The sequence below is a fragment of the Melospiza georgiana genome, chromosome 33 (genome assembly GCF_028018845.1).
Source record: "Melospiza georgiana isolate bMelGeo1 chromosome 33, bMelGeo1.pri, whole genome shotgun sequence".
Lineage (NCBI taxonomy): Eukaryota > Metazoa > Chordata > Aves > Passeriformes > Passerellidae > Melospiza > Melospiza georgiana.
In genome coordinates this window covers 1,017,762-1,041,390 of record NC_080462.1, presented here as the reverse complement: position 1 = coordinate 1,041,390, position 23,629 = coordinate 1,017,762, and the positions used below count along the sequence as shown (strand labels likewise).

At 52.0% G+C, this 23,629-nt stretch overlaps 3 protein-coding genes across 7 annotated transcripts in view; 2 read left to right on the top strand and 1 right to left on the bottom strand.

Moving 5' to 3' along the window:
* Positions 1–477: 477 nt before the first annotated feature.
* On the bottom strand, positions 478–8,507 carry ADAM15 (ADAM metallopeptidase domain 15). Of its 5 annotated transcripts, XM_058042691.1 has the most exons (25): positions 8,411–8,507; positions 7,253–7,362; positions 6,695–6,771; positions 6,336–6,414; positions 6,152–6,228; positions 5,900–6,059; positions 5,767–5,829; positions 5,618–5,686; positions 5,350–5,519; positions 5,187–5,271; positions 4,971–5,119; positions 4,700–4,877; positions 4,462–4,554; positions 4,136–4,331; positions 3,954–4,062; positions 3,732–3,882; positions 3,586–3,663; positions 3,392–3,503; positions 3,160–3,298; positions 2,506–2,553; positions 2,142–2,250; positions 1,823–1,891; positions 1,560–1,631; positions 1,333–1,454; positions 478–617 (listed from the first exon to the last, which is right to left on the bottom strand). In XM_058042691.1, exons 1-25 carry the CDS (start codon positions 8,481–8,483, stop codon positions 590–592), a joined length of 2,616 nt encoding a protein of 871 aa, XP_057898674.1. In that variant the 5' UTR covers positions 8,484–8,507; the 3' UTR covers positions 478–589. The 5 variants fall into 5 exon arrangements, 4 of the variants coding, with proteins under 4 accessions (XP_057898674.1, XP_057898671.1, XP_057898672.1 ...); XM_058042688.1 differs by lacking the exon at positions 2,506–2,553; XM_058042689.1 differs by lacking the exons at positions 1,823–1,891; positions 2,506–2,553.
* Positions 8,508–11,763: 3,256 nt separating this feature from the next.
* Positions 11,764–22,438, top strand: DCST2 (DC-STAMP domain containing 2). Its single transcript, XM_058042635.1, has 17 exons — positions 11,764–12,082; positions 14,144–14,314; positions 14,422–14,523; positions 14,620–14,817; positions 14,925–14,990; positions 15,506–15,719; positions 15,798–15,955; positions 16,037–16,201; positions 16,282–16,449; positions 16,546–16,646; positions 16,731–16,861; positions 16,955–17,070; positions 17,142–17,235; positions 17,335–17,544; positions 19,620–19,777; positions 19,851–19,976; positions 22,413–22,438. The coding sequence occupies exons 1-17, from the start codon at positions 11,764–11,766 to the stop codon at positions 22,436–22,438; spliced, it is 2,523 nt and encodes an 840-aa protein (XP_057898618.1).
* A 157-nt stretch (positions 22,439–22,595) lies between these two features.
* DCST1 (DC-STAMP domain containing 1) overlaps positions 22,596–23,629 on the top strand; it is a 4,183-nt gene continuing 3,149 nt past the window's right edge. The window contains exons 1-5 of the mRNA XM_058042634.1: positions 22,596–22,650; positions 22,779–22,907; positions 22,991–23,130; positions 23,232–23,403; positions 23,517–23,622. Of these exons, the coding sequence (XP_057898617.1) occupies positions 22,596–22,650; positions 22,779–22,907; positions 22,991–23,130; positions 23,232–23,403; positions 23,517–23,622 (602 nt within the window). The remainder of the gene's footprint in view (positions 22,651–22,778; positions 22,908–22,990; positions 23,131–23,231; positions 23,404–23,516; positions 23,623–23,629) is intronic.

Sequence of the window (23,629 nt, the reverse complement as noted above, 5' to 3'; positions counted from 1 at the left end):
AACCTGCGCCCACACAGACTAAGCAGCTCTTGCACACGCGTGTGCCCCTACGTGTGGCAGCTCCTGCCCATGTGTGTCCCTGCCCACCGGGCAGCTCTGGCACACTCGTGTGCCCAAAGAGAAGCTCTCACACACTCGTGTGCCCAAATAGCAGCCCTTACACACTCGTGTGCCCACAAAGCAGCTCTCACACACTCGCGTGCCCATCGGGCAGCTCTCACAGCCTCGTGCACCCACAGAACAGCCCTGTCACACACACACACGTGCCCACTCGCGTGTGTCCCCCCGTGTCCCCGCCCGTGCCCACGTGGCCCCCGGCACCGCCCCCGCTGCAGCTGCGCGCAGTCCCCGCCAGGGGGCGCCGGCGCTCGGGAGCGCCGGTTCCGGCGCGGGGCCTGCCGGGAGTTGTAGTTCCGCCCCTTTCCCCCCCCAGTGCCGGTCGCGGTGCCCCGGTGCCGGTGCGGCGGAGGCAGCGCAGAGGCGGCTCACAGCCCGTTTATTGACGTGGCGGGAGAAAGAGCGGGCGGCGGGGCCCGGCGGGGTTCGGCCTTCCCCGCGGATCCAGCGCTGCGCATTCCCTGCCCGCGGCTCAGGCCTCTGGCGGCGCCGGCGCGGGCCTGGCAGGAGAAGGGAGGGCGCTGGGGTGAGGGTGGGGTCCGCACAAGTCCCCCTGCAGCACCCCCCGTTCCCTGCTCTGCATCCCCACCCTGACCCTCTCCTTTCTCCTCTCCCGCCCTGTTCTGGCCCCTCATTTATCCTGGCTACCCCCTCTCCCCCACCCGCACTCCCCTCAGGCTGCTGCAGGGCCGCATCGCTCCCTCACATCTCGGATTGCTCCCTCACACCCCGCATTGCCCCCCACATTCCTTGGACCCCCCTCACACCCTCCGCAGCTCCCTCACACGCCGCATCGCCCCCTCACACCCCCCGAAATTCCCTCACACCCCCCCGGAGCCCTCTCACACCCTCATCGCCCCCTCACACCCTGCATTGCTCCCTCACACCCCGTATCTCCCCCTCACACCCTGCATCGCCCCTCACATCCCCCAGTGCTCCCTCACACACCCATCACGCCCTCACACCCTGCATCACCCCCTCACACCCCGCATTGCCCCCTCACACCCCGCATTGCCCTCTCACACTCCCCATCGCCCCCTCACACCCCGCATTGCTCCCTCACACACCCATCACCCCCTCACACCCCGCATCACCCCCTCACACCCCGCATTGCTCCCTCACACTCCCCATGGCCCCCTCACACCCCACATCGCCCCCTCACACCCCATATCACCCCTTCACACCTCCCGGAGCTCCCAGCCATGCCGTGCTCACCTGGCAGGAATCACGGTGACATAGGGGTGCCCAGGGGGGCTCTCACTGCGGGACACCGAAGGGCCCGGCGGGTCCGAGGGCAGCGGCCGCTGTGGTGGGGGCGGCTTGGCTGGACCTGAGGGCTGCAAGGCCATGAGGAGGGTCAAAGCTCGGCGAGGGGCTGACCCCCTGATGGGCTCGGGGGTGGGAATGGCCTCCAGCCCCACACGCAGGTGCTGCTGCGTTACCTGAGCGCTCAGCAGCACAGGGTCTGCGGGCAGCGGGCGTGTGGGGGGGGGCGGCCTGTCCGAGGGGGGGGCCTGGGCAGAGAGAGAGAGGGACAGTGTGACAGCGGGGGACAAGTAGGGCAGCGCGGGAACCAGCGTCCCGCTGGGCTGGAGGGGTTTGGGGACAGCCGTGTCACACAGGTCCCCGAGAGCTGGAGCGCAGCCAGACATGCAGCGGGTCCAGGGTGGGCTGGGGGGTGCCCCCCGCCCTGCCCGGGCATTACCTTGGGCACAGGGTCCGGCGGGAGAGGCCGGGAGGGCGGATCAGGCCGGGCTGAGCCGAGGGCAGCCGGCTGCGGAGAGAGGGAGAGGGGGGGCAAGCCATGCAGCATGCGGAGACCCCCCTCCCGCCAGGCAGAGACAGAGACCCCCCCCTCACTCAGTGCACAGCCCTGGCTGGGACGGGCTCCAATCCCGGCTGTGCCAAGTGGCCGTGCCAGGCTGCTCTGTGTGCCAAGGAGTGGGATATCCCCACACGTGGGATGCTATGAGCTGGCACCCCAGGACTGAAAAGAACTGGGCACCTGCTACCCCCATCCTCACCTTGCTGCCATGCATGACCTGCAGCTCCGTGGCCTGCCGCCACTGTGGCGGCCGGGGACGCGCAGGGGGACCTTGGCTGCTGCCCGACGTGGGCTCTGGCTGTGAGATCCTGCAGAAAAAACCCAAGATGAGACCCTGCTCGCTCTGGGCGTTTGGGGGACCCCGCACAGCCACCGAGCGACACCGACACCAGCAGAAGCCCAAGAGAAACGAACCCCTCGGCGCCGGAAGATGCGACACCCCGCACCCCGGGGCTGCCCCGCACCCCACGGGCACTGCCAGGGGAAGAGCGCAGCACCGGAGGCCTTGCGAAGCAGGACGGCTCGGGGACAGCCCCACGCCCGGGCGCCGGCGGTGACGTTACCCGCTCCAGCCGTCTGCGGCTCCCAGGAACCGCACCCGGGTCTCAGCACTGTGGGGAGAAGAGTGGGGGGCTCAGCCCGGGGCTGGGGGGGCGAGAGGAGCCGCGGGGACGTGGGGTGACGGGGCTGTGACCTGCGCTGGGGACGCGCAAACACACACGTGGATGGTCGCTGTGGGGACACGTGTGCACCGTGCTCGGGCGGCCACCACGGGGGACATGTGTGCGTGTGTGCTCACATGCCAGGGCACACGCATGCAGGATTGAGCGTGCCACCTGCGTGCCACATGCAGAGGTGGGAGTGCCACCCGTGTGTCGCAGCACGCGTGAGCAGAGTCGAGCGGGCCGCTGATGCGCCACGGCGAACGCGTGCAGAGGTGTTGTGTGCCACCTGTGTGCCTTGGCACACCAGTGCAGAGGCCAGCGTGCCATCTGCATGACACAGCACACACATGCAGAGAGGGTTGCGTGCCACCTGCGTGTCACAACACACACGTAGAAGTGAGTGTGTCACCTGTGTGTCACGGCACACGCATGCAGAGGTGAGCACGGCGGCTGCATGCCACCAGTGCGCCTTGGCACACGCATGCAGAGCCGAGTGTGCCAACACCCACGTGCCCCCCACACGCCCCCGACGTGCCCCCCTATCCCCGGTACCTGTACTGGCAGGAGGTGCCTTTCCCAAGCTGGCAGAGGCGCTTGTGCAGGCCGGCACGGCGGGCACGGCACAGCCCCAGTGCCAGCGCCAGCCCCAGCAGCGCGCTCAGCAGCAGGGCCGTGGGCAGGGCGCTTCCCCCTGCGGGAGAGCAGCACGTCAGCCCCCGCCGTGCCCAGCACCCCCCCTGGCACCACACAAAGCTCCATTCTCTGCGCTGCCCTTGTCCCTCACCTCGCTCAAGGCCGGCAGGGCCGCTGTCCTCGCTGCCCCCCACGCCGGGGCTGTCACAGCTTGGGGGGGCCCAGCCCCGCTCACAGTGGCAGTGCCCGTGGTTGTTGCACACCTGGGTGGGTGACACCGGCTCAGCTCAGCCCCTGAGGGGCAGCTCCCCACTGCCCACAGCCGCTCCCCAGCCCCGCACTCACCCCGTGCCCGTGGCATTTGCTCTGGCACTGCTGGTCACCCAGCACGGAGACGTCCTGGCACCGGTGCTGGAGGCACATCTGCAGGGGATGGGGTGTCAGCACTGTGAGACTCCCCCTGCTCCCTTCCCTGTCACCCCACTGCTCACCTTCCCGGGGCCACAGGTGGTGCCAGGCAGCACCATGGCCGCATCTGTCACATCCTCATCCCCGGGCAGGGTGGTGCCCTGGCAGGACCCTTCTGGGCTGTTCCCACGGGAGCTGCCGCGCTGGCACTGCAGCATCCCACAGCTGGTGTCCCTGCAGGGACAGAGAGGTCAGGGCAGGGGGCATGGCAAGGGGACATGGAGAAGGACAGGGACCTCACTCACTGCTGGGTGCAAGTGACATAGGAGCCGTTGGGGAGCTGCCCACAGTGCCCACGTTCATCCCCTCTGGTGTTCAGGGCTGCCATGCAGGAGCTGGAGACAGGACTGGCACCTGCAGCGGGGGCAGAGACCCTCAGCACCCCTACCTAGCTGCCAGCACCCCACCCCGGCCCAGCTCTACCTACCTGGCCCCAGCAGCTGCTGGCACTGCCCCTCGTAGGTGGCACAGGCCCCGCTGTAGCAGCGTGCCCGCCCGCTGGCACAGGGCTGCCCGTCCTGCAGGAACGTGTCAGGGGGGCAGCGCCGTGAGACCCCGTCACAGAACTCGGGAAGGTCACACTCGCCCAGCAGCTCCCGACACACGTGGCCAGCACGGCGCAGCTGTGGGGGGACATGGTCAGAAAAACGGGGTGAATGGGGGACATGGTCAGATAAATGAGGTAGGTGGGGGACTCGCCCACCACAGGCAGTGGCTGGTGTGCCCATGGCACGGGTGCCCATCCCCACACACCTGGCAGTCCTCACAGCAGGCATCCTCGGTGGCACACACGGCCCCTGGCATCAGCTGGCAGGAGCTGCTGTTGCAGCAAGGATCGGTGCACTCCTGAGGTGGGGAGGCTGCAGTCAGTGGGTGCCACCAGCACCCAGCACTGGTGGAAACCACCCTGCCAGCCCCAGACACCCCAGGGCAGAGCCATGGAGAAACGGGGTGGCTTCAGGGCTTCAGGCCTACCCAGAGCCCCCCGTACCACGCTGAGGCCGCAGTCGCATTCCTCGCCCAGCTCTACGAAGCGATTCCCGCAGGTGGGGCTCCCGGTCAGGACCTGGGGCTCGGGGACATTGGACAGGCACCAGCCCTGGCCCTGCTGCAGGCTGCGCTCCAGCTCCTGCCGGCTGCAGTTGCTGAAGCTCAAGCCAGGCGTCAACCTGCAGAGGCAGGAAGGGCTTGTGAGGTGAGGTGAGGTGAGGTGAGGAAGGGGCTTGGCCCCAGCTCCCCGAAGGGCTGCCCGCTGCCCTCACCCCGTGGGCGGTGCCATGATGCAGCCGCGGTCGTGCCGGAGGTCGCCGCAGTCGCAGAGGCGCCCGGCGCCGTCGTGGCGCATGCCCAGGTTGTGCCCCAGCTGATGGGCCACAGTGGAGGCCACGACGAGGATGCTGACGGAGTGATCCTGTGGGACAGCAGGGTCAGGGAGGGCAGCTGGTGGGAGGATGGGGTGGGGGGACAGAGGTACTGACCATGCTGACCCCCCCGGAGCGCGTGGGAGAACAGATGGAAGCTTGAGTCGACATCCCCACGGAGACATCATCGAAGTGAGCACCCCTGGGAGAGAGAGAGCACAGCGGGTTGGGGGGACTGCCATGGCCTCGTCCCCCTGTCCCCACCCTGTCCCCCACTCACGTCAGGAGCTGGGCATTGTCGTGGGGCAGCTGGGGCAGCAGCTCCTCGCGGCGCCAGCGCAGGAACCGCTCCAGCACGGCCCGGGCACTGCCGCCCACCGCGATCTTGTCACCCTCGCTCCAGACCTCCACGGCCAGCAGGGCCACCCGCACTCCCAGCGGGCGGAAGAACTGGGGGGCACAGAGGGGTCAGAGCCCCCCCCAGCACTGCAGGGCCAGGGGCACAGCCGGGCACGGGGCTGGCATGGACAGACACGACCGTCACTCACCACATCCACCTGGTTGGCAATTTCCAGGGTCCGGGTGTGAACGCGTTGTAGGCTGGGGTAATTCTGGAACTGAGGAAACAGGGAGAGGGCTCAGAGGGGTGGCTGTGGGAAGGGCAGCTCCTGCTGTGGGCACACTGCCCAGCACTCACCGCAGCGTGGTCCACCACCATCACCAGCTCCACAAAGCGCTGCTCTGCCGCTGCCCGCTTGCCCTGGGGACAGAGAGGGGTCAGAGTGCTGACACACGGACACTCTGTGGGGCAAGACCCCTGGGTGACCTACCCTCTGTGGCCAGGGGGGCTCTGTTGCCTCTGCCCCAGGCTGGGAGCCCTGCCTGCAGCTCTGTGGCTCCAGCCGAAGCCGGGATGCCAAGTGCTGCCCTGGGCTGCTGCTGTCTGGCTCCAGCGTGTAGCTCCTGCTGTCCGACAGCCAGAGGCGGCCACTGGGGAAGGACAGAGGAGCTGGGATATGGAGCCCATCCCACCATCAGCACAGTGGGAGTGGGTTCATGGACCACTGGGCTTGGGGACTCACCTGAGTCCAGCACAGGCACAGAGGTTGGCCCAGGAGCCAGGGAAGCCCCGCACTGTCCCCTGGTAGCAGCAGTGCTCCTGCAGCAGAGAAGAGGGCTCAGGATCCAGCCCAGGCTGGGGGGACAGGGGTGTGACAGCCCCCAGCTTGGGGACAGCACAGGTGACAGCCATGCTGGAGGCCATACCTGCTCTCTGGGCTCCTGGATCACCCGTGTGCCATCGGGCAGGTAATAGAGCAGCGCCCCAGTGCCCTGCACCAGCTCCCTGCCAGAGACTCGTGTCACCCACAGCAGGAACCCCCAGCTCACCCTGCCCTGAGCACGCCCCGGCAGGAAGGGAGGACTCAGCACCTCCCATGTCCCTGCTGTGGGTGCACCCTGGGGTCCCCACCCCACCTGTGCATGGATGGAGACAGTGAATAGGGGACCCCCACTCTAAGTAACACCATAGACAGAGCCCCAGGGTCCCAGCAGGACCCCCACCCTCCACAGGTCCAGGAGCTCCATCCCACGTCCTGCTGTTCCCCCCAGAGCCACAGACTCACCAGTTCTGCTCCAGCTCCAGCAGCAGCCGCACTCCCTCCAGCTCCAGCAGCACTGTCAGACGGGCGGGGAACCCCCCCTGGCACAGGCCGTGGTTAAGGGGGCACCCCCTGAGCCAAGCTGCCCCCTCCCCACGCACTCCCAGGGGCACCGCGACCCGCCCGGCCCCGCCGCGTGCCCGGAGGGAGCGGTCGGAAGGGATGCCCTGCCCTCCCCGCAGGAAGCGTCCCTCCCTCCCGGCCTCATTGTGTCGGGGGGGGTTCCCACCCCGTTCCTCCCGCTCTTCCTGCCCGGTGCAGCGCTGCGGAAACACCGGAGAGACTCCCTATGGTGGGCCGGGCCCTTCCGCCCCACCCGGTGCGGACCCCGACCCAGAAATGTCCCCGCCAGCATCAGGAGGGGAAGGGGGATTTGCTGAGGGCTCCCTTCCCCACTGCTTCTGGGTGTTGGGGATGTGGCACCAGGACATGACCTGCAGTGAGAAGAGGGCAAGGGGAGGTGGCAGGGTGCAGGCACTGCCACAAGTGTGGGGGACCCCAGGAATGCGGGTGGGGGCTCACCTGGGTGGCTTCAGCCAAGCTGAGCGTCCGGTTATCCCACAGCACCCGCGGGGTCACTGACCAGGAGTGTCCTGATTCCTCACTGCGCTGCTGCTGCTGCGAGCTGTCACCTGCACAGGGCCCTCACCACTGTGTCACCTGCACAGGTGCTCACCACTGTGTCACCCAGCACAGGGCCCTCACCACTGTGTCACCCAGCACAGGGCCCTCACCACTGTGTCACCTGCACAGGCCCTCACCACTGTGTCACCTGCACAGGGCCCTCACCACTGTGTCACCTGCACAGCCCAGACTCCCAAAGTCACCCAGCACATCCAAGAGCTCCAAAGTCACCCAGCACAGCCCAGACACTTCATGGTCACCCAGCACAGCCCAGAAACCCCCAGGGTCACCCAGGACAGCCCAAACCCCCCCCAAGGTCACCCAGCACATCCCAGACCCCCAAGGTCACCCAGCACATCCTGGACCCCCAGCCTGCACCCTGGACCCTCCTGGTCTCCCACCCAAGTCTGGTCACTCAGGCATTACAGCCCCCCCAGCCGTCACCCCCACAGCCCCCCAGGACAGGTGGGAAGCACTGACAGGGACCCCCACATTCACAGCACGGCTCCCAGCACAGCCTGGGGGGAACCCCCCTGTTTGGGGGCTGCAGGAGGACGGGATGAGCTCCTCGGCCAAGCCTTGCATCACCTCGGCCGGCTGCCCAGTACAACCAGCACAGAGACTGGGCAGGGCTGGGAGCCGGGCTGGGCTGACTCAGACCCCCCCTTCCCGTCAGCTTTTGGGGAACCCCTGCCCGCCCAGGGCCCCGGGATACGGGAAGCGGTTTGGAGAACGCAGCAAACCTCGCTCCGCACGTCCACACCAGCCCGGGGAGCGCCGGGGACAGAACCGGGGGACCGGGAGAGCAGCGAGCATCCCGGGGAGGGGGCACCGCGCATCCCGGGGAGGGGGCACCGAGTGTACCGGGGGGCGCACCGAGCGTACCGGGAGGACACCCCGGACATCCTAAGGAGGTGGCAACGAGCTTCCAGAGGGGCTACAACTCCCGATCCCATCCTGGTCCTCCCGGATATCCCCGTGATGCCCCGCCCGGGGTCGAGCCGCGCACCCCACCGACCCCCGCATCCCGCTCGGGACCCCGGTTCCCCCGCTCACCTGCAGCTCTCCCGGTGCCAGCGGAGAGCAGCAGCCCCGCGGCCAGCAGCAGCCGCGGCCCCATCGCCCCCATGGCCGCTCCGGGTCGCGCTGCCCCGCCGCGGCCGCCCCCGCCGGTTCCCGTCGCGCATGGCCCCGGCACCGGCACCGGCACCGACCCCGCCCGGCCCGGCCCGGCCCGGGGGCGGAACTTCCCTGCCAGCGCCGTGGCCCCGTTCCGCTCCTCCGGCACCGCCCAGGCCGGGGCGGAGCGGGGGTGGGTCCGTGTGAACCGGGAGGGGCTGGGGGTGGCTGGCGAGGCGGCGGTGGTGATGGGGTGGGAGCCTTCCCCATCCCGAGACCCCTGCCCTCATCATCCCGTAGAGTGGAGACCCCCACCTTCACCACCCCGGAGAGCAGAGGCACCCACCTTCATCATCTCTTGCTCTGGAGACCCCTCCTTCATCATCCTGTGCACTGAAGACCCTCACTTTCACCACCCCGGAGTGCAGAGGCACCCACCTTCATCAGCTCATGCCCTGGAGACCCCTGCCCTCATCATCCTGTGCACTAAAACCCCCACGTTCACCACCCCGAATGGCAGAGCCCCCTGCCTCCATCCCCCAGGGCAGGAGGGACCCCCACATCCCTCAGCGTCACCAGCCCTGCCTTTATCTCCTCGTGCAACAGAGACCCCCAGCTTCATCATCCAAAACAGCAGAGACCCCCACCTTCATCATCCCAGACAGCAGAGACCCCCACCTTCATCATCCCAGACAGCAGAGACCCCCACCTTCATCATCCAAAACAGCAGAGACCCCCACCTTCATCATCCCAGACAGCAGAGATCCCGACCTTCACCTTTTTAAAACCAGATATAAGTAAGGAAACGAAGAAAAATGAGGAAAAGATTGTGTCAGGTCTTTTTTTTTTTTTTTTCTTTGTGACTGGTCTTTGTCAAGGGAAGTTGCTTCATTTTAAGCTTTCTTCCCCCTCTTTTTCCACACAGAAAACTTTGACTTTATTATGAAACACTACCGTCCACATAAAGGACCATTTAAAGCAAAGAAACAGATGTCAGTTTCCTTCTTCTGTTTATCAGATTTTACACACAGAAGACCCCCCACTTCCATCTTCCCTATATCCTCTTTCAACCCCGTGGCAGATGGACCACACAGACCCCATTTCATGCCATGCATGGGGCTGCAGCCTGCATTGCTGCTGTCCTGCAGGAGCCTGGGGTCTGTGACACCACGAGCAAGACACGAGCTGCCACCCCACCACAGGAGTCCTGCTCCATCCCATTCTGCATTTCTGGGAGCAGGAAGATGATCCAAGCAAGGCTTTGTGGCCCGTCTGGGTCACCAAAATCTTCTCCTGAAATGGGTTCCTCCCCCTGGTGTGCGAGAGGCCAATCCCAGCCAGAGCCAAAGGGATTTGATTGATCTTCAGTTCTGTTCAGGGGTCAATCCCCAATGCAACCCCAAGTGAGCAAACTGTTCACTGTTTCTGTGTGGAAGAGGTTTTACAGTGATTTCTGCGAGCCAGAGAGGAGTTTGAGAAGAGGATCCGTGTTTACCCCTGAAAGAATTTTCTACCAAAGTCGTTGACATAGAAACCAAGAAAAAAGGATAAATAAGAGAAACCTGCAACTGCTGGTTCCAATGAGCACTTTGTTTGTCTTTCCTGACCAATGAGTAAAGTGTAAACTTATGAGTTTTGAAAGAATGTATAAAAAGCATGCATACTAAAATAAAACCAGGTTTGAAGCCTTCTGAAAATGGAGTGTGTTGCTTTGTATTGTCTCTTTCTCAACTATGACATTTAGCAAACAAGTATTAAACATTCATGGTCTGCAAGTCACACAGTTCCTCGTTAATTAGTATTAATTAGTATTTTCTCTTCTATTGGTTGAATGAGTCTCTTGCTTCTCATGCTAATTAGGGTGGAGGAGTACCGAGTGTTCTCCTTTTGGGTCAGTGGGTTTCTTGACTCAGTGGTTGTGATCTTCTCCTGCTGCAAATAGCCACTTTGCCCTTTTGGCTGATGCCTGGCCTTGTTTTTTCCTCTCCATCTTGTGGTTGTGTGGCCAAATGTCCCTGATTTGTGTCTCTAGTGTCCCATGAGCTCTGGTCCCCACTGATTTATTGGCTGGAGTTTCTTCTCTCTACAACTGCTGAGGCTTATTAAACCTGCAATTACTGACATGTAATTATACAGAATTTCTCTGTTGGGAAGATGAACATCAGGGTGTTGAGCTTTTACTGGGTCTGGCATATTCAAAGAGACACGAACAGCTGTGGGTTGCTGTCAGGTTGTTCATTGCATGAATGCATCAGTTGGAAGGCAAGAGTTCAGGGTGTGAAAATCCATGTTAAAAGCTTTTCTAGTATAGAGTCCCAAGCTGGAGTTTGGGTTATACATCAGAGGGGAATCTTTGGTATCAGGCGCTTTGGGAAGTCTGGACCTCTCAAGTACCTCAGAAATGGGAAAAGAAAGAGAGAAATTAGGATAAAAAGGAGGCTGCTTAGTCCAAAAATTGGAGACACCCCAAGGAAATGCCCCGTGGCCTCTCCCTTTATTCAAACAAAGTAAAAGGACTGCTCTGTCTCCTTTTTGGACAGAAACCTCTGATTATGGGGTTTGTGGATTAATTTTCCTGACAAGGTCTTGTATTCATTTCCCTCCCCGAGGAACTCAGAGAGTCTTGCATTCCAATGCACCCAGTGCAGCAGAGCTCAGCTGAAACTGCCCAGGAGTTCCCAACTCAATGGAAACCATCAAGCAGGACCTGCAACGGTGCAGTAGCACGCTGGAAACCTCTCGCTCACTCTGCTGTTCTCCCACCGAGACTGGAGGGAGCAGCAACAGCCTCGGCATGAGGCTAACTTCCATAAGAAATTAAAAATTAAAACTGAGGGTTATGCATCAGAGGGGAATCTTTGGTATCAGGTGTTCCGGGAAGTCTGTACCTCTCATGTACCTCAGAAATGGGAAAAGAGAGAGAGAAATTAGGATAAAAAGGAGACTGCGACCCCAAAAGTTTGAGACCCAGGGGAATGCCTCATGGCCTCTCCCTTTGTTTGAATAAAGTTACAACACTCCTCTGTCTCTTTTTTGGACAGAAACCTCTGGTGTTTGTGGATTAATTTTCCTGACAAACCCCTGCATTCATTACCCTCCCTGAGGAGCTCAGAGAGTCCAACGCACCCAGCGCGTTGAGCAAAGCTCAACTGAAACTGCCGAGGGGTTTCGAGCACAACGGAAACCGTCAGGCAGGACCTGCAACGGTGCAGCAGCACCCTGGAAACCTCTCGCTCACTCTGCTGTTCTCCCACCCAGACAAAGCTGGAGGGAGCAGCAGCAGCCTCGGCATGAGGCTGGTGTCGGGTCTGGGCAGAGCCCTGCGGGCCCGGCGGGGCCTGCCCAAGCAGCAGGCCCCGCGGGCCGGGGCCAAGCGCAGGCCGCAGGAGCCCAGCAAGGCCCAGGAGTTCGCCCGCAGCCTGGGCGGCCTCACGCTGGGCCTGCTGCTGGCCAGCATTTACGGGGCCCTGGTGCTGCTGGTGCAGGGCCACAATGTCTGGTACTGCCTGAGCGTCACTGTCTTCATGGGCGCGGGGATGGGCCTGGGCATGGCCTTCTCCATGAAGACGCGGATGATCGTGCTGCTGGCACTGCCGCACTTCTTCACCAGTGAGCAACCATGGGTGCTAGGGGATGCCGGCTCCTGGCTGAGCACCAAGAATGTGTTAGAACCCTAGATACTAAAAAATTTAAATGTTCTGGGTTAAAAAACACAGACCCTCAAGAGAACACCACATTTGATCTAAACCCGTAAAAAAAGTTTCCAAAATTTATTAATGATGGATTAAAAATAAGATTATAAATTATATTTAGCAGATTAGTTATATGTATCAGATGAATAAGATTATAAATTATATATAAAAGATTAATAATATTATAAATTCTATATAAGAGATGAGTTATATATAACAGATTATTAATAAGATTATAAATCCTATATAGCAGATTACTTATATAGAAGAGATTATTAATAAAATTATAAATTCTATATAACACATTATTTATATATAACAGATTAATACTAAGATTATTGATTGTACTTAGCAGATTAGTTGTATATAACAGATTAATAATAAAATAATAAATTATATACAGCAGATTAGTTATATAGAACAGATTCATAATAAAATTATAAGTTATATATAATTTATAACATTATTTATATATAACAGATTAATACTAAGATTATTGATTATACTGAGAAGATTAGTTGTATATAACAGATGAATAATAAAATAAGAAATTATATATAGCAGATTAATAATAAGATTATAAATTGTACTTAGCAGATTAGGTGTATATAACAGATTAATAATATAATTATATATAACAGGTTAGTTATATGTAACAGATTAATAATAAGATTATAAATTATATGTAGCAGATTAGTTGTATATAATAGATTAATGATAAGTTTAAAAATTATATATGGCAGATTAGTTATATACAATAGATTAATGATAAAATTATAAATTATATATAACAGATTAGTTATATATAACAGATTAATGATAAAATTATAAATTATATATAGCAGATTAGTTATACATAACAGATTAATAATAAGATTATAAGTGTGTAGTTGAAATAGAAGTGTGTAATATCACCTAGTAGAAAACTTGGAGTTTCAAGTTTTAAAGTATAGTAATACATCTATAAAATATAAAAAAATTAAAATAAAGTATATATAAAACTAAGATAGAAATTTAAGACAGTAGCTAATCCTCCTTCTTCTCCTTCTTCTTCATTAATCTAAGTAGTATTTTATAATTAAACTTTAAAAAGTCCAATTGCAAAAAACAAATTATTAGTTATTGAGTGAAAATAAAAATAATTTAAGTGTCATTTCTTAATTAGATACTTTTTCCTTTAAAGACCTTGTAAAAATAGATACAAAATAATTTTGTAATTTATTAGTAAAATACTATAGAACTCACAGTTTATAAGACTATAATATAGATAAAAAATAATAAACTTCGAAATCCAGACACGAAATATCATCTTGAGTGCTTTCAATCCCAACCCTAACAGAAACAAAAAAGAAGTTAGATAACCAACATTAGCGGTGTCCTGTGTGAGGATGGAATTCACAACCTTCAGATTATGATGAGATTGACTGATTTTTCCCTGTCAAATTATGAGATTGATTCTTGCCTGTCAAATTATGAGACTGATTTTTGCCCTGTCAGATTATGAGATTAATTCTTTGCTATCAGATTATGAGATTGATTCTTCACTGTCAAATTATGAGACGGATTTTTCCCTGTTAGATTATGAGACTGGTTCTTGCGTGTCAGATTATGAGACTGATTCTTCCCTCTCAGATTATGAGATTGATTGATTTTTTCCTGTCAGATTATGAGACTGATTTTTCCCTGTCAGATTATGAGATTGATTCTTCCCTCTCAGATTATGAGATTGATTGATTTTTTCCTGTCAGATTATGAGACTGATTTTTCCCTGTCAGATTATGAGACTGATTCTTCCCTCTCAGATAATGAGATTGATTGATTTTTCCCTGTCAGATTATGAGACTGATTTTCCCCTGTCAGATTATGAGACTGATTCTTTGCTGTCAGATTATGAGACTGATTGATTTTTCCCTGTCAGATTATGAGACTGATTTTTCCCTGTCAGATTATGAGACTGATTCTTGCCCTGTCTTTGCAGAGGAGGGGAAGATGATGGTCATGGTGCTGGCGCTGTGCCTGACCATGCAAGGCCCTGGCACCAATCTCATGCACAACGTCTCCCAGCTCGCCAAGGCGCTGTCGTGTGGGGCTGAGCTGGCCCAAAACCAGACGGCCGAGCGGCTGCAACGTGCCAAGGAGCCACTGCTGAGTGAGCAGGGGGCTGGGGCAAGGTGGAGGGACTGGAGGGGCCCTTCCTGGGGAGAACAGAACAGTCTCAGGCTATGGGGTGTGCTCAGGTGTCCTCTCTCTCTGCAGACTTGCAGAGGAAAATCAAGGAGATTGGCCAGAATGCCAAGGTGCTGGGTGACCGCGTCCGTAAATTCATCCGCTCCATCACAGACTCTACCAGACACATTGGTGAGTGTTGGACCCCTGGGGGTGTCCCCAGCCCCAGCACCCCCTTACCCTCCTCTGAAACCGTCCCTGCCTCCAATGCCCCCTCCCTGCCCACAGCCCGGGCCCTGCGCAACGTTTGGATGTGGCTGGCGAGGGCTGGCAACATCTGCAACCGCGAGCTGGGGGATCCCAAGACCAGCTGCTATCGCTACATAGACAAGGCCAGGGACAAGTGTGAGCGTGCCCTGCCCCTCCTCTTCCACATCTGCTACGTTATCATCACCTTCAAGGCCCTCTGCGGCACGATCAGCACTCGTGAGTCCCTGTCCCTCTGCCACTAACGGGGGGCTAATGGGGTTGATGGGGCAGATGTGTCCCCATCATGGGGGCCCAGCCCTACAGAGGTTCCACCCTTTCTGCAGTTTCATTCATGTTCTGCACCATCCCAAAGTACATCCAGAAGTTCATCCGGGCCAACGTTGCAAACCGTGAGTATCCAGTGCCGTGTGGAGGTTGGGGGTTGTCACTGTTTTACATGAGAGACGTCTATGGAAATGATACAAAACTTTAAACCACTCTCTCTAAATAAACAAAGAAAAAAAAAAGACTATTAAAAAAGTAGTAAACTAACTAAAATTTTATTTCTTTACATTATCAGCAAGAAAAAAAGGTTATAAGAAGAAGAGTATTCTAAAAGTTTTGTTCTAATTCTTATTATATTATCTATTCTAATTCTTACTCTTTCTTTAAGTTACTATTAATACATTTTTCTTTATACCCTTTTAAAATTTTAAACCTTCTTTGCTCTTTTCCTAATCCTACCTCACCACAAGAAATAAGTACATTAGTTATTAGCCACCACACTCTTTACCACATTAACCAAAAAAAATCTCAAAATTAACAAAATCTCAAATTAACAAACCAAAACCACTGCACGGGTCCTTTCCTGCACCTCTCTTCTGGATCCAGCTGCAACGCACAGCACCTCTCATCCCCTCTGCAGCCCTCACAGACGCCCTGAACCGCGTCCGTGCCGAGTTTGAGTTCAACATCACGGTCATGCACCACTTCAGCGTCAACCTCAACGCCAGCAAGAGCCTGGGGGAGGTGTCTGCCGATATCATGGAGGCCGTGCAGCACCACATGGAGCCCTACCACCGCTTCCTGGAGCTCTTCTCCTACATCTCCTTCTTGGCCATCCTCTTCTTGTGGTACCGGTGAGTAGTGCCCTGGTGATGACCCATGGGGATGGGGACCTGATGTGGAGGTGCTCAGCTTCTCCCCCGTGCTCTCAGCGCGGTTAAGTACCGGCGCCGCTACCTGCGGGACGACACCTTTGACAACGTTTACATCACGCGGCGCTTCGTGGAGATGGACCTGCGGTGTGCAGAGCAGGGCAAACCCACCGTGCTGCCCCTGTCGGGGCGGGAGAGGGGCCGCTACATCCCCCCAGGTCAGTCCCACCCTCGAGGGTATCCCCCAGCCCAACCTGAGCCCCCCGACATGGCCTCACGGTGCTCCCGCGGCCGTGTAGGTGCGCTGTGGCTGTCGAAGGCTGAGCGAAGCCAGTATGGGATTCAGCTCTTTGGGTTCCTGCGCCACACGCTGCTGGGGCTCAGCATCATCCTGGCTGACTACAGCATCTTCTGGCTCCTTGACCTGTTCCGGCACCAGCTGAGCGCGGAGATCATTGCCAGGGGTGAGCAGCACCCTCGGGTGCTCTGCTGGCTGAGGGTCAGGGCTGTGGGATGGCCCCAGGTCTGAACTGCTCGCCCACAGCGCCGTCGACCATGACCATCAGCGTCAACGGGACGGGCTACACCAGTGAGATCTACAAGGACCTGGTCTCTGCCTTCAACACGCTGCAGGAGGGCGAGGTCTCGGTGCTGTCCCAGGCCTGCCTCATCCAGCCCGAGGAGCCCGACCACGCCACCTACATCACCATAGGTGTGCAGACCAAGGCCACTGCACCCTCAACGACCCAGGTGGGTGGGGGGGTGTAGGGGGGTGCCCTCCCCACTTAACTCGTTTTCTTCCCACCAGGAATCCTGTACGGTATCTGGCTCTTCATCGCTGTCTTTGGTTCCTACATGGCACGCCTGCGCCGGGCGGTGTGTGCCTGCTACTTCCCATCCCGTGAGATGGTGAGAAGTCCCCTGTGCATGTGTGTGTGTCCCTCTACACTCCCTGAGCCACCAGCTGCCCTCACCCCATCCCCTCCATGCCAGGAGCGCCTGGCCTTCCTCCACAACATCATCCGGGCACGGCGGGAATGGGCGGTGTTTGCCCTGAGCCGAGGGGGCACGCAGCGCTTGGCCGACACCGGGAAGAGCAGGCTCTTCCTTATCCTCATCTCCAGGTAAGCTCTTCCAGGAGATGCAAAAGGGGCAGCATCATCCCTGGGGGTCTGTGGCAAGGACCTCTGAGATGGCGTTGCCCCACGTGCTTGCAGGTTCCCTCTCCTTGCTCGCCTCGCTCGCCGCGCGGGCATCCAGCGCAAACACTGCCTGAGCTGTGGGATGGCAGAGCGGCCAGATTTCATTGCCTGCATCACACTCAACTGCAAAGGTAGGAGCCCTCACAGTTTGGGGTCCCCCTCTCCGGAAAATTCCACCCCCTGACATCCCCATTTTCCACAGGGCTGTATTGCAGTGACTGCTACAAAACCCTGAACAACACCTGCTCCGTCTGCATGGCCCCCCTGAGCTACCCGGACTCTGGGGACGAGGAGCTGTGAGCAGAGGGGTGCTGGGAGCCCACCAGGGCCTGGGGGGCTGCAGGGGGTGTGGGAGGGGGGGCTGCAGCTCAGCCCTGCCCTCTGTGCCCCCACAGGGACTCGAGTGAGGAGGAGACAGCAGAGCAGAGCGCTGTGGAGGACGCATCTCCAGTGGTGAGGAGGCAGCGGAGCAGGGAGCGAGGGCAGCAGCTGCTGCAGCGCATCAAGGACATCATCAGCAGCTGGACGTCCCCCTCCAGAACATCCAGGAGGCTGCAGGAGCAGCTGGAGGAGGAGGAGGAGGAGAGCAAGGGGCTTCTCTCCAGGTGAGGGCTGCTGTGGTGTTTTCTGAGACCCCCCGACGAAGGGAGGAATGATGAATCTGACTCCATGTTCTCAGAAGGCTAATATATTATATTAAAGAATACTAAATTAAACTATACTAAAGAATAGAGAAAGGATACTTTTAGAAGGCTAAAAGAAAACTTGTGACTCCTTCCGGAGTGCCAACACAGCTTGATGGTGATTGGACATTAAGTCAAAACAATTCACATAAAAAATCCCCTGTTGGATAAACAATCTCATTCCAAAGCAGCAAAACACAGGAGAAGCAAATGAGATAAAATTGTTTTCCTTTTTCTCTGAGGCTTCTCAGCTTCCCAGGAGACAAATCCTGACAAAAGGATTTTTCCAGAAAATATTACAGTGACAGGCTGCCTGTGGGGATGGCAATGTCCTCCTTCCCTTCCAGCACTGGTGTTGGATTGTACTTTTTTCAGACTCAGATATGGGGCAACTGAGAGGTGTTTCAAAAACTTTTATTTTCAGTCTCATGAGAAGGGTGAGACAATACAGATGTCATAATTACAATCACAATCTGAATTACAATACACTATGAGTGTTTTTTAGTCTATTAGCTTTAACCACACCATACTATAAATAATTTAAAATGAATCATCTAAAACTACCCCTCATGGGTCCTACTACAATGCATCTTTCATTGTTTTATTTCTCTAAAGTATCCAGTCTTATTTGGAAAATCATCCTTTAAAACTTATTTCTAGTTCCATTTCTCTCTCAACAATGTCTGTCCTGTAATATTTCTAAATCAACATTTCTTATCTCAAAGTTTACATACAAATACACACTCTGTGAACCTTCTGTCAAACTTTAAAAATGTGCTATTAAATTTAAAATTCAAATATTTTCTATCAGTTCTAAAGTTCTGCCAAGCATTATGAATTTTCAATATTTAAAATAAATGTTCAATATTTAAAATAAATTAAAAAATGCTATATGTATAAAATTTTATGAATTTTCTATAAATTTCTATTAAATTGTCTATTAAAATTTTTCTATAATTAAAAAACCTGCTAAAATTTTCTATATATAATTTTCTATTAAAAATTTCTATAAATTTTCTATAAATATCTATAAAATGTTCTATAATTTCAAAAAAATTAGTTTTTTTAGTTTTTTTCTGTACATAATTTTCTATAGAAATTTTTTATAAAATTTTCTATATTCTACTTCTATATTGTAAATTTTCTGTATTATATATACATATATATGCCTATATCTTCTATATTAAAATTTTTAATAAAATGTTCTATATTTTTATATTATGAAATTCTATATTATATATATTATATATATTATATATATTATATATTATATATTATATATATTATATATATTATATATATTATATATATTATATATATTATATATATTCTATATTAATTTTTCTTTATTAAAATTTTTGATAAAAATTTGTATATTCTATTTCTACATTATAAATTTTCTGTATTCTATATATATTCCATATTAATTTTTTCTATATAATATTTTACTAAAATTTCCTATATTTCTATATTATAAATTTTTTTTGCATTATGTATATCCTATATTTAAGTTTTTCTCGATTATAAATTTTCTGTAGAATTTTCTATATTCTATTTCTATATTTTGAATTTTCAATATATTTTATATGTACATATATACACGTTCTATATTTAATTTTTTCTAGATTATAAATTTTCTATAAAACTTTCTACTATATTATAATTTTTCTATATTATATATATTATACATATATGTACTATAAATATTTTAAATAGTTATTTTCTATGATATATATAACATACATACATACGTACATACATGAATATATACATATACACATACATACATATACATACATATATATACACATATTCTATATATTGATTAATATATATTAATATATTAATTATAATTGATTATTATATATTAATTAATATTAATTAATATATTCTATATTAATTTTTTCTATATTATAAATTTTCTATAAAATTTTCTATAAATCCATTTCCCACCCACCTGGACTGCTGCTCCTCAACACTCCTCTCCCCACCTGCAGACCCGACTTTGACTCCGAGGATGAAGCTGCCAGCAGTGACAGGGAGCTGCGGGAGGTGGTGGTGGTAAAAACACCCGAGCGTGTTCCCTCTCCATCGGAGCATCCCCCGGGCATCGATTCTGGAGCAGAACCCCGTGCTCAGAAACCTCCCAACACGAGTGAGCTCCGCCACCTCTGCTGTCCCCAGCAGGGCAGTGGCAGGGCAGGGCTGACGCCTGTGTCCCCTCCCAGCCCTGAAGCGAGTGGTGCTCGCGGTCCTGCCCGGCCCGTGCAGCCGCTTCCTCTGGAGCCGGCCCGACCAGTACCGCTGCAGGAAAGCCTTCCTGGGAGCCGGCTTCGGGATGTTCCTCGGCCTCGGTGAGTGGGGGAATCACTGAAGTCACAGGGTTTGGGGAAGCTGCAAAAGGCAGGTCTTAGAGACAGCGGAACTGCTATAAATTTTCTATATTATATAGATTATACATACATATATCTATATGTATATATCTATATCTGTATCTGTACCTATATCTATCTACATATCTATATCTATATCTGTACCTATATATATATCCATATCTCTATATCTATATCTATATCTATATCCATATCTATATCTATATTCATATCTATATCCATATCTCTATCTCTATATCTATATCTAATCTATATCTACATCTATATCTATATCTATATCTATATCTATATATCTATATCTAAATCTGTATCTCTATATCTCTATATCTCTATATCTCTATATCTCTATATCTCTATATCTCTATATCTCTATATCTCTGTCTCTATATCTCTGTATATATCACTCTATCTATCTATCTATCTATCTATCTATCTATCTATCTATCTATCTATCTATCTATCTATCTTTCTATCTATCTATCTATCTATCTATCTATCTATCTATCTATCTATCTAATCTATCCATATATCTATATATCTATATCTATATCTATATAGCTATATCTGTATCTATATCTATATCTATATCTATATCTATATCTATATCTATATCTATATCTATATCTATATCTATATCTATATCTATATCTATATCTATATCTGTTTCTGTATCTATATCTGTATCTGTACCTATATCTATCTACATCTATATAAAAATCTTATATATCTATATCTATATCTATATCTATATCTATATCTATATAACTAATCTAAATCTGTGTCTATATCTATCTATATCTCTATATCTCTATATCTCTGTCTCTATATCTCTGTATATCTCTATATCACTCTATCCCTATCTCTATCTACCTATATATCTGTATATAAATATATAAATATATCAAGATCTATCTATCTATCTATCTATCTATCTATCTATCTATCTATCTATCCATCCATCCATCCATCCATCCATCCATCCATCCATATATCTATATCTATTCTATATCTATATCTATATCTATATCTATATCTATATCTATATCTATATCTATACTATATCTATCTATCATCTATCTATACTTATTACAATTTTCTATATTACAAATGTTCTATAAATTTTTCTATCCCATTTCCCACACACTGGGACTGCTAGTCCCCAACACTCGTCTCCTCACCTCCAGACATGACAACGGAACAATTTAGAGCTAAGCAGTAGCCAAAAGGTTTGTCAGCAGAAAAGTTGTGTGAGGTGTGGGAAGCAAAGACAAATAGAACAATGGTCCTTAATTTGGAGATAATTTGGGAAAAATTTTGGAGAAAATTGAGGACAAAAAATATATAATAAATAAATAAATAAATAAATAAATAAATAAATAAATAAATACATGCTATTATTAATATATATATAGAATAGACATTTAAATCAATAATAAACTATAAATAAATGTATAATAATAAATGATATTTTTTTCCCAACTTATCTCCAAAGTAAGGACAAATAAAACCAAAGGGATTAACGCTTGTCTAGAATAACTCCCTAAGCTACAGAAAAGTTTATCTAGTGAGATATTAGGAACTTTTAAGCTTAATAATGGAGCTCTGTGTGTTGTGTTTTAAGGCTTCCAAGCAGGTATTGTATTTTAAATAAGCAAGCATTGTTTTAACCAAAGGTACATGTGATTATAGTGGTTGGATAGAACTACTGTCAATGTGCTTTTGCTTTGTGAGGTTGGTCAAAAAATTTTTAAAGTGAGTTGTGACATTAAGTTCTTGGTCTGCTGCTGGGGATGTGAGCTGCTGGCATCTTCCCATTGTCATCACCATGGAATGAGGCTGATGCTGGAAAGTAAACAGCTCAAGATGCATTCCACAGCAGCCCCAGCCCATTTTTTATTTTGTACATTACAAAAATTTTTGTACATTTCGTACGTGTTGTGGCATTGCACATTGTTGTGCTTGTTTTTGCTGAAGGGCTTTAGTAATTTTCTTGAGGGCTTTTTGGCCTTTAGGTGTGAGGGTTCTGGGAGATTTGATGTTGTAGCTTCTTTTTAATAAGTTGAAAAGTGGTGTAAGTTTATCATTAGTTATCTCTAAAATTGGCCCGATCTAATTGAATTCTTTTAAATCTCGTAAGTTGTTGGCATTGCTTTTGAATTTTATATTTTGTGGCTTAATTGTTTGTTTTGTGATTTTTAATTTTAAGTATTTCTGTGGTGAGATTTTTTTGGACTTTTGATGTAGAGACTTCTAATCTTGTGTTTTGAAGTTCTGTAATTATGCTGTCACAAGTCTTTTGTATTTGTTTGTTGGTGCTGTAATGAGTAGATTATCTATGTAATGTGTGATTATTATTTGTGGGTGTCTCTTTTGAGCTGATGGATTTTTCCCTGTCAGATTATGAGACAAACCTTATGAGATAAGGTTTTTGTTACCAACTATTGGCAAATTGTTGGTGAGTTTTGAAGTCTTTGAAGAAGAATTTGCCACATTAGACGAATGGGAGAATTGGAACATTAGGAACGTTAGGAAAAATGAGGAATATTGTTGGGTGTTCCAGGGATCTGCCATTTCCTCATCATGCCTCTGGACATATCAGAGAAGCTGAAGGTGAAGCTTACCTGGTGGCTGATAGGTGAGGATGGGACAGGGAGGGGACCGAGGGCATGGGGACCATCAGGAGCCCCATCTGAGAACCATCAGAACCCCCAGAGCAGGGGGTTGTCTGTGGGGACCATGGGCTCAGCTCTCTGCTCTGCACAGGGGTGACTGCCCTGGGCTGGGCCACGTCCCCCCATTTCCGCTGTGCCAACATGCTCATGGTGCCCAAGTTCCTGGGCAAGGAGGGTCGGCTCTACGTTCTCTCCTTTGTCTTCGCTGCCATCTACAACGGTAGGGTCCCCCCCCCATATCCCTGTGTCCCCCAGTGGGCTCCTGGGAGCTGCTGGGCTCTGAGCCACCCCTGCTGCCACCAGGACCTGGGGCCAACCTCTGGTATAACCTGATGGAGACGAAGCGCTCGATGGAGTGCGTGGTGGAGCTACAGGTCAACCACACGGGACTCCTGTGGCACGCATCTACAGCCCCCCTGCGCCAAGTCATGGAGGAGCTGGTGGTGAGGAGGGCTCTGGGCAGGGGTGCTGGGGGGCTGGGGGAGCAGGGCCAAGCCTCTGCCTGTGTCTGTGTGTGTGTGTGTGTGTGTGTGTGCCCTGGTAGAAGAGTGCGGACACGCTCAACGCCGAGACACACAACATCTCCGAAGCCTTCATGGAGCTGAACGAGCAGGTGGTCAGTGATGATGGCTATGACCTGAAGCAACACCCAGAGATGGAAAAAGAGTCCAGTACCCAGGAGCTCTACGAGACAAAGACCAAACTTCGCTGTGAAAGTGAGCAGGGTGGAAAGCGAGGGGGCTGCCCCAGATCCCACTGCTGTCCCCACTGGGTTGGAGGCTGGGGCAGTGGGCTGCACAGGCAGCTGAGGGCTCCTCCTGCTCTCCAGCTGTGATCCAGAGGGGCCTGCTGCGCTGCACAACCCACTTCCAGAACATGTACAAGAAATGCATGAAACGAGTGAAGTTGCCCCTCTTCAACCACCTCGTCTGCCTGCCCATG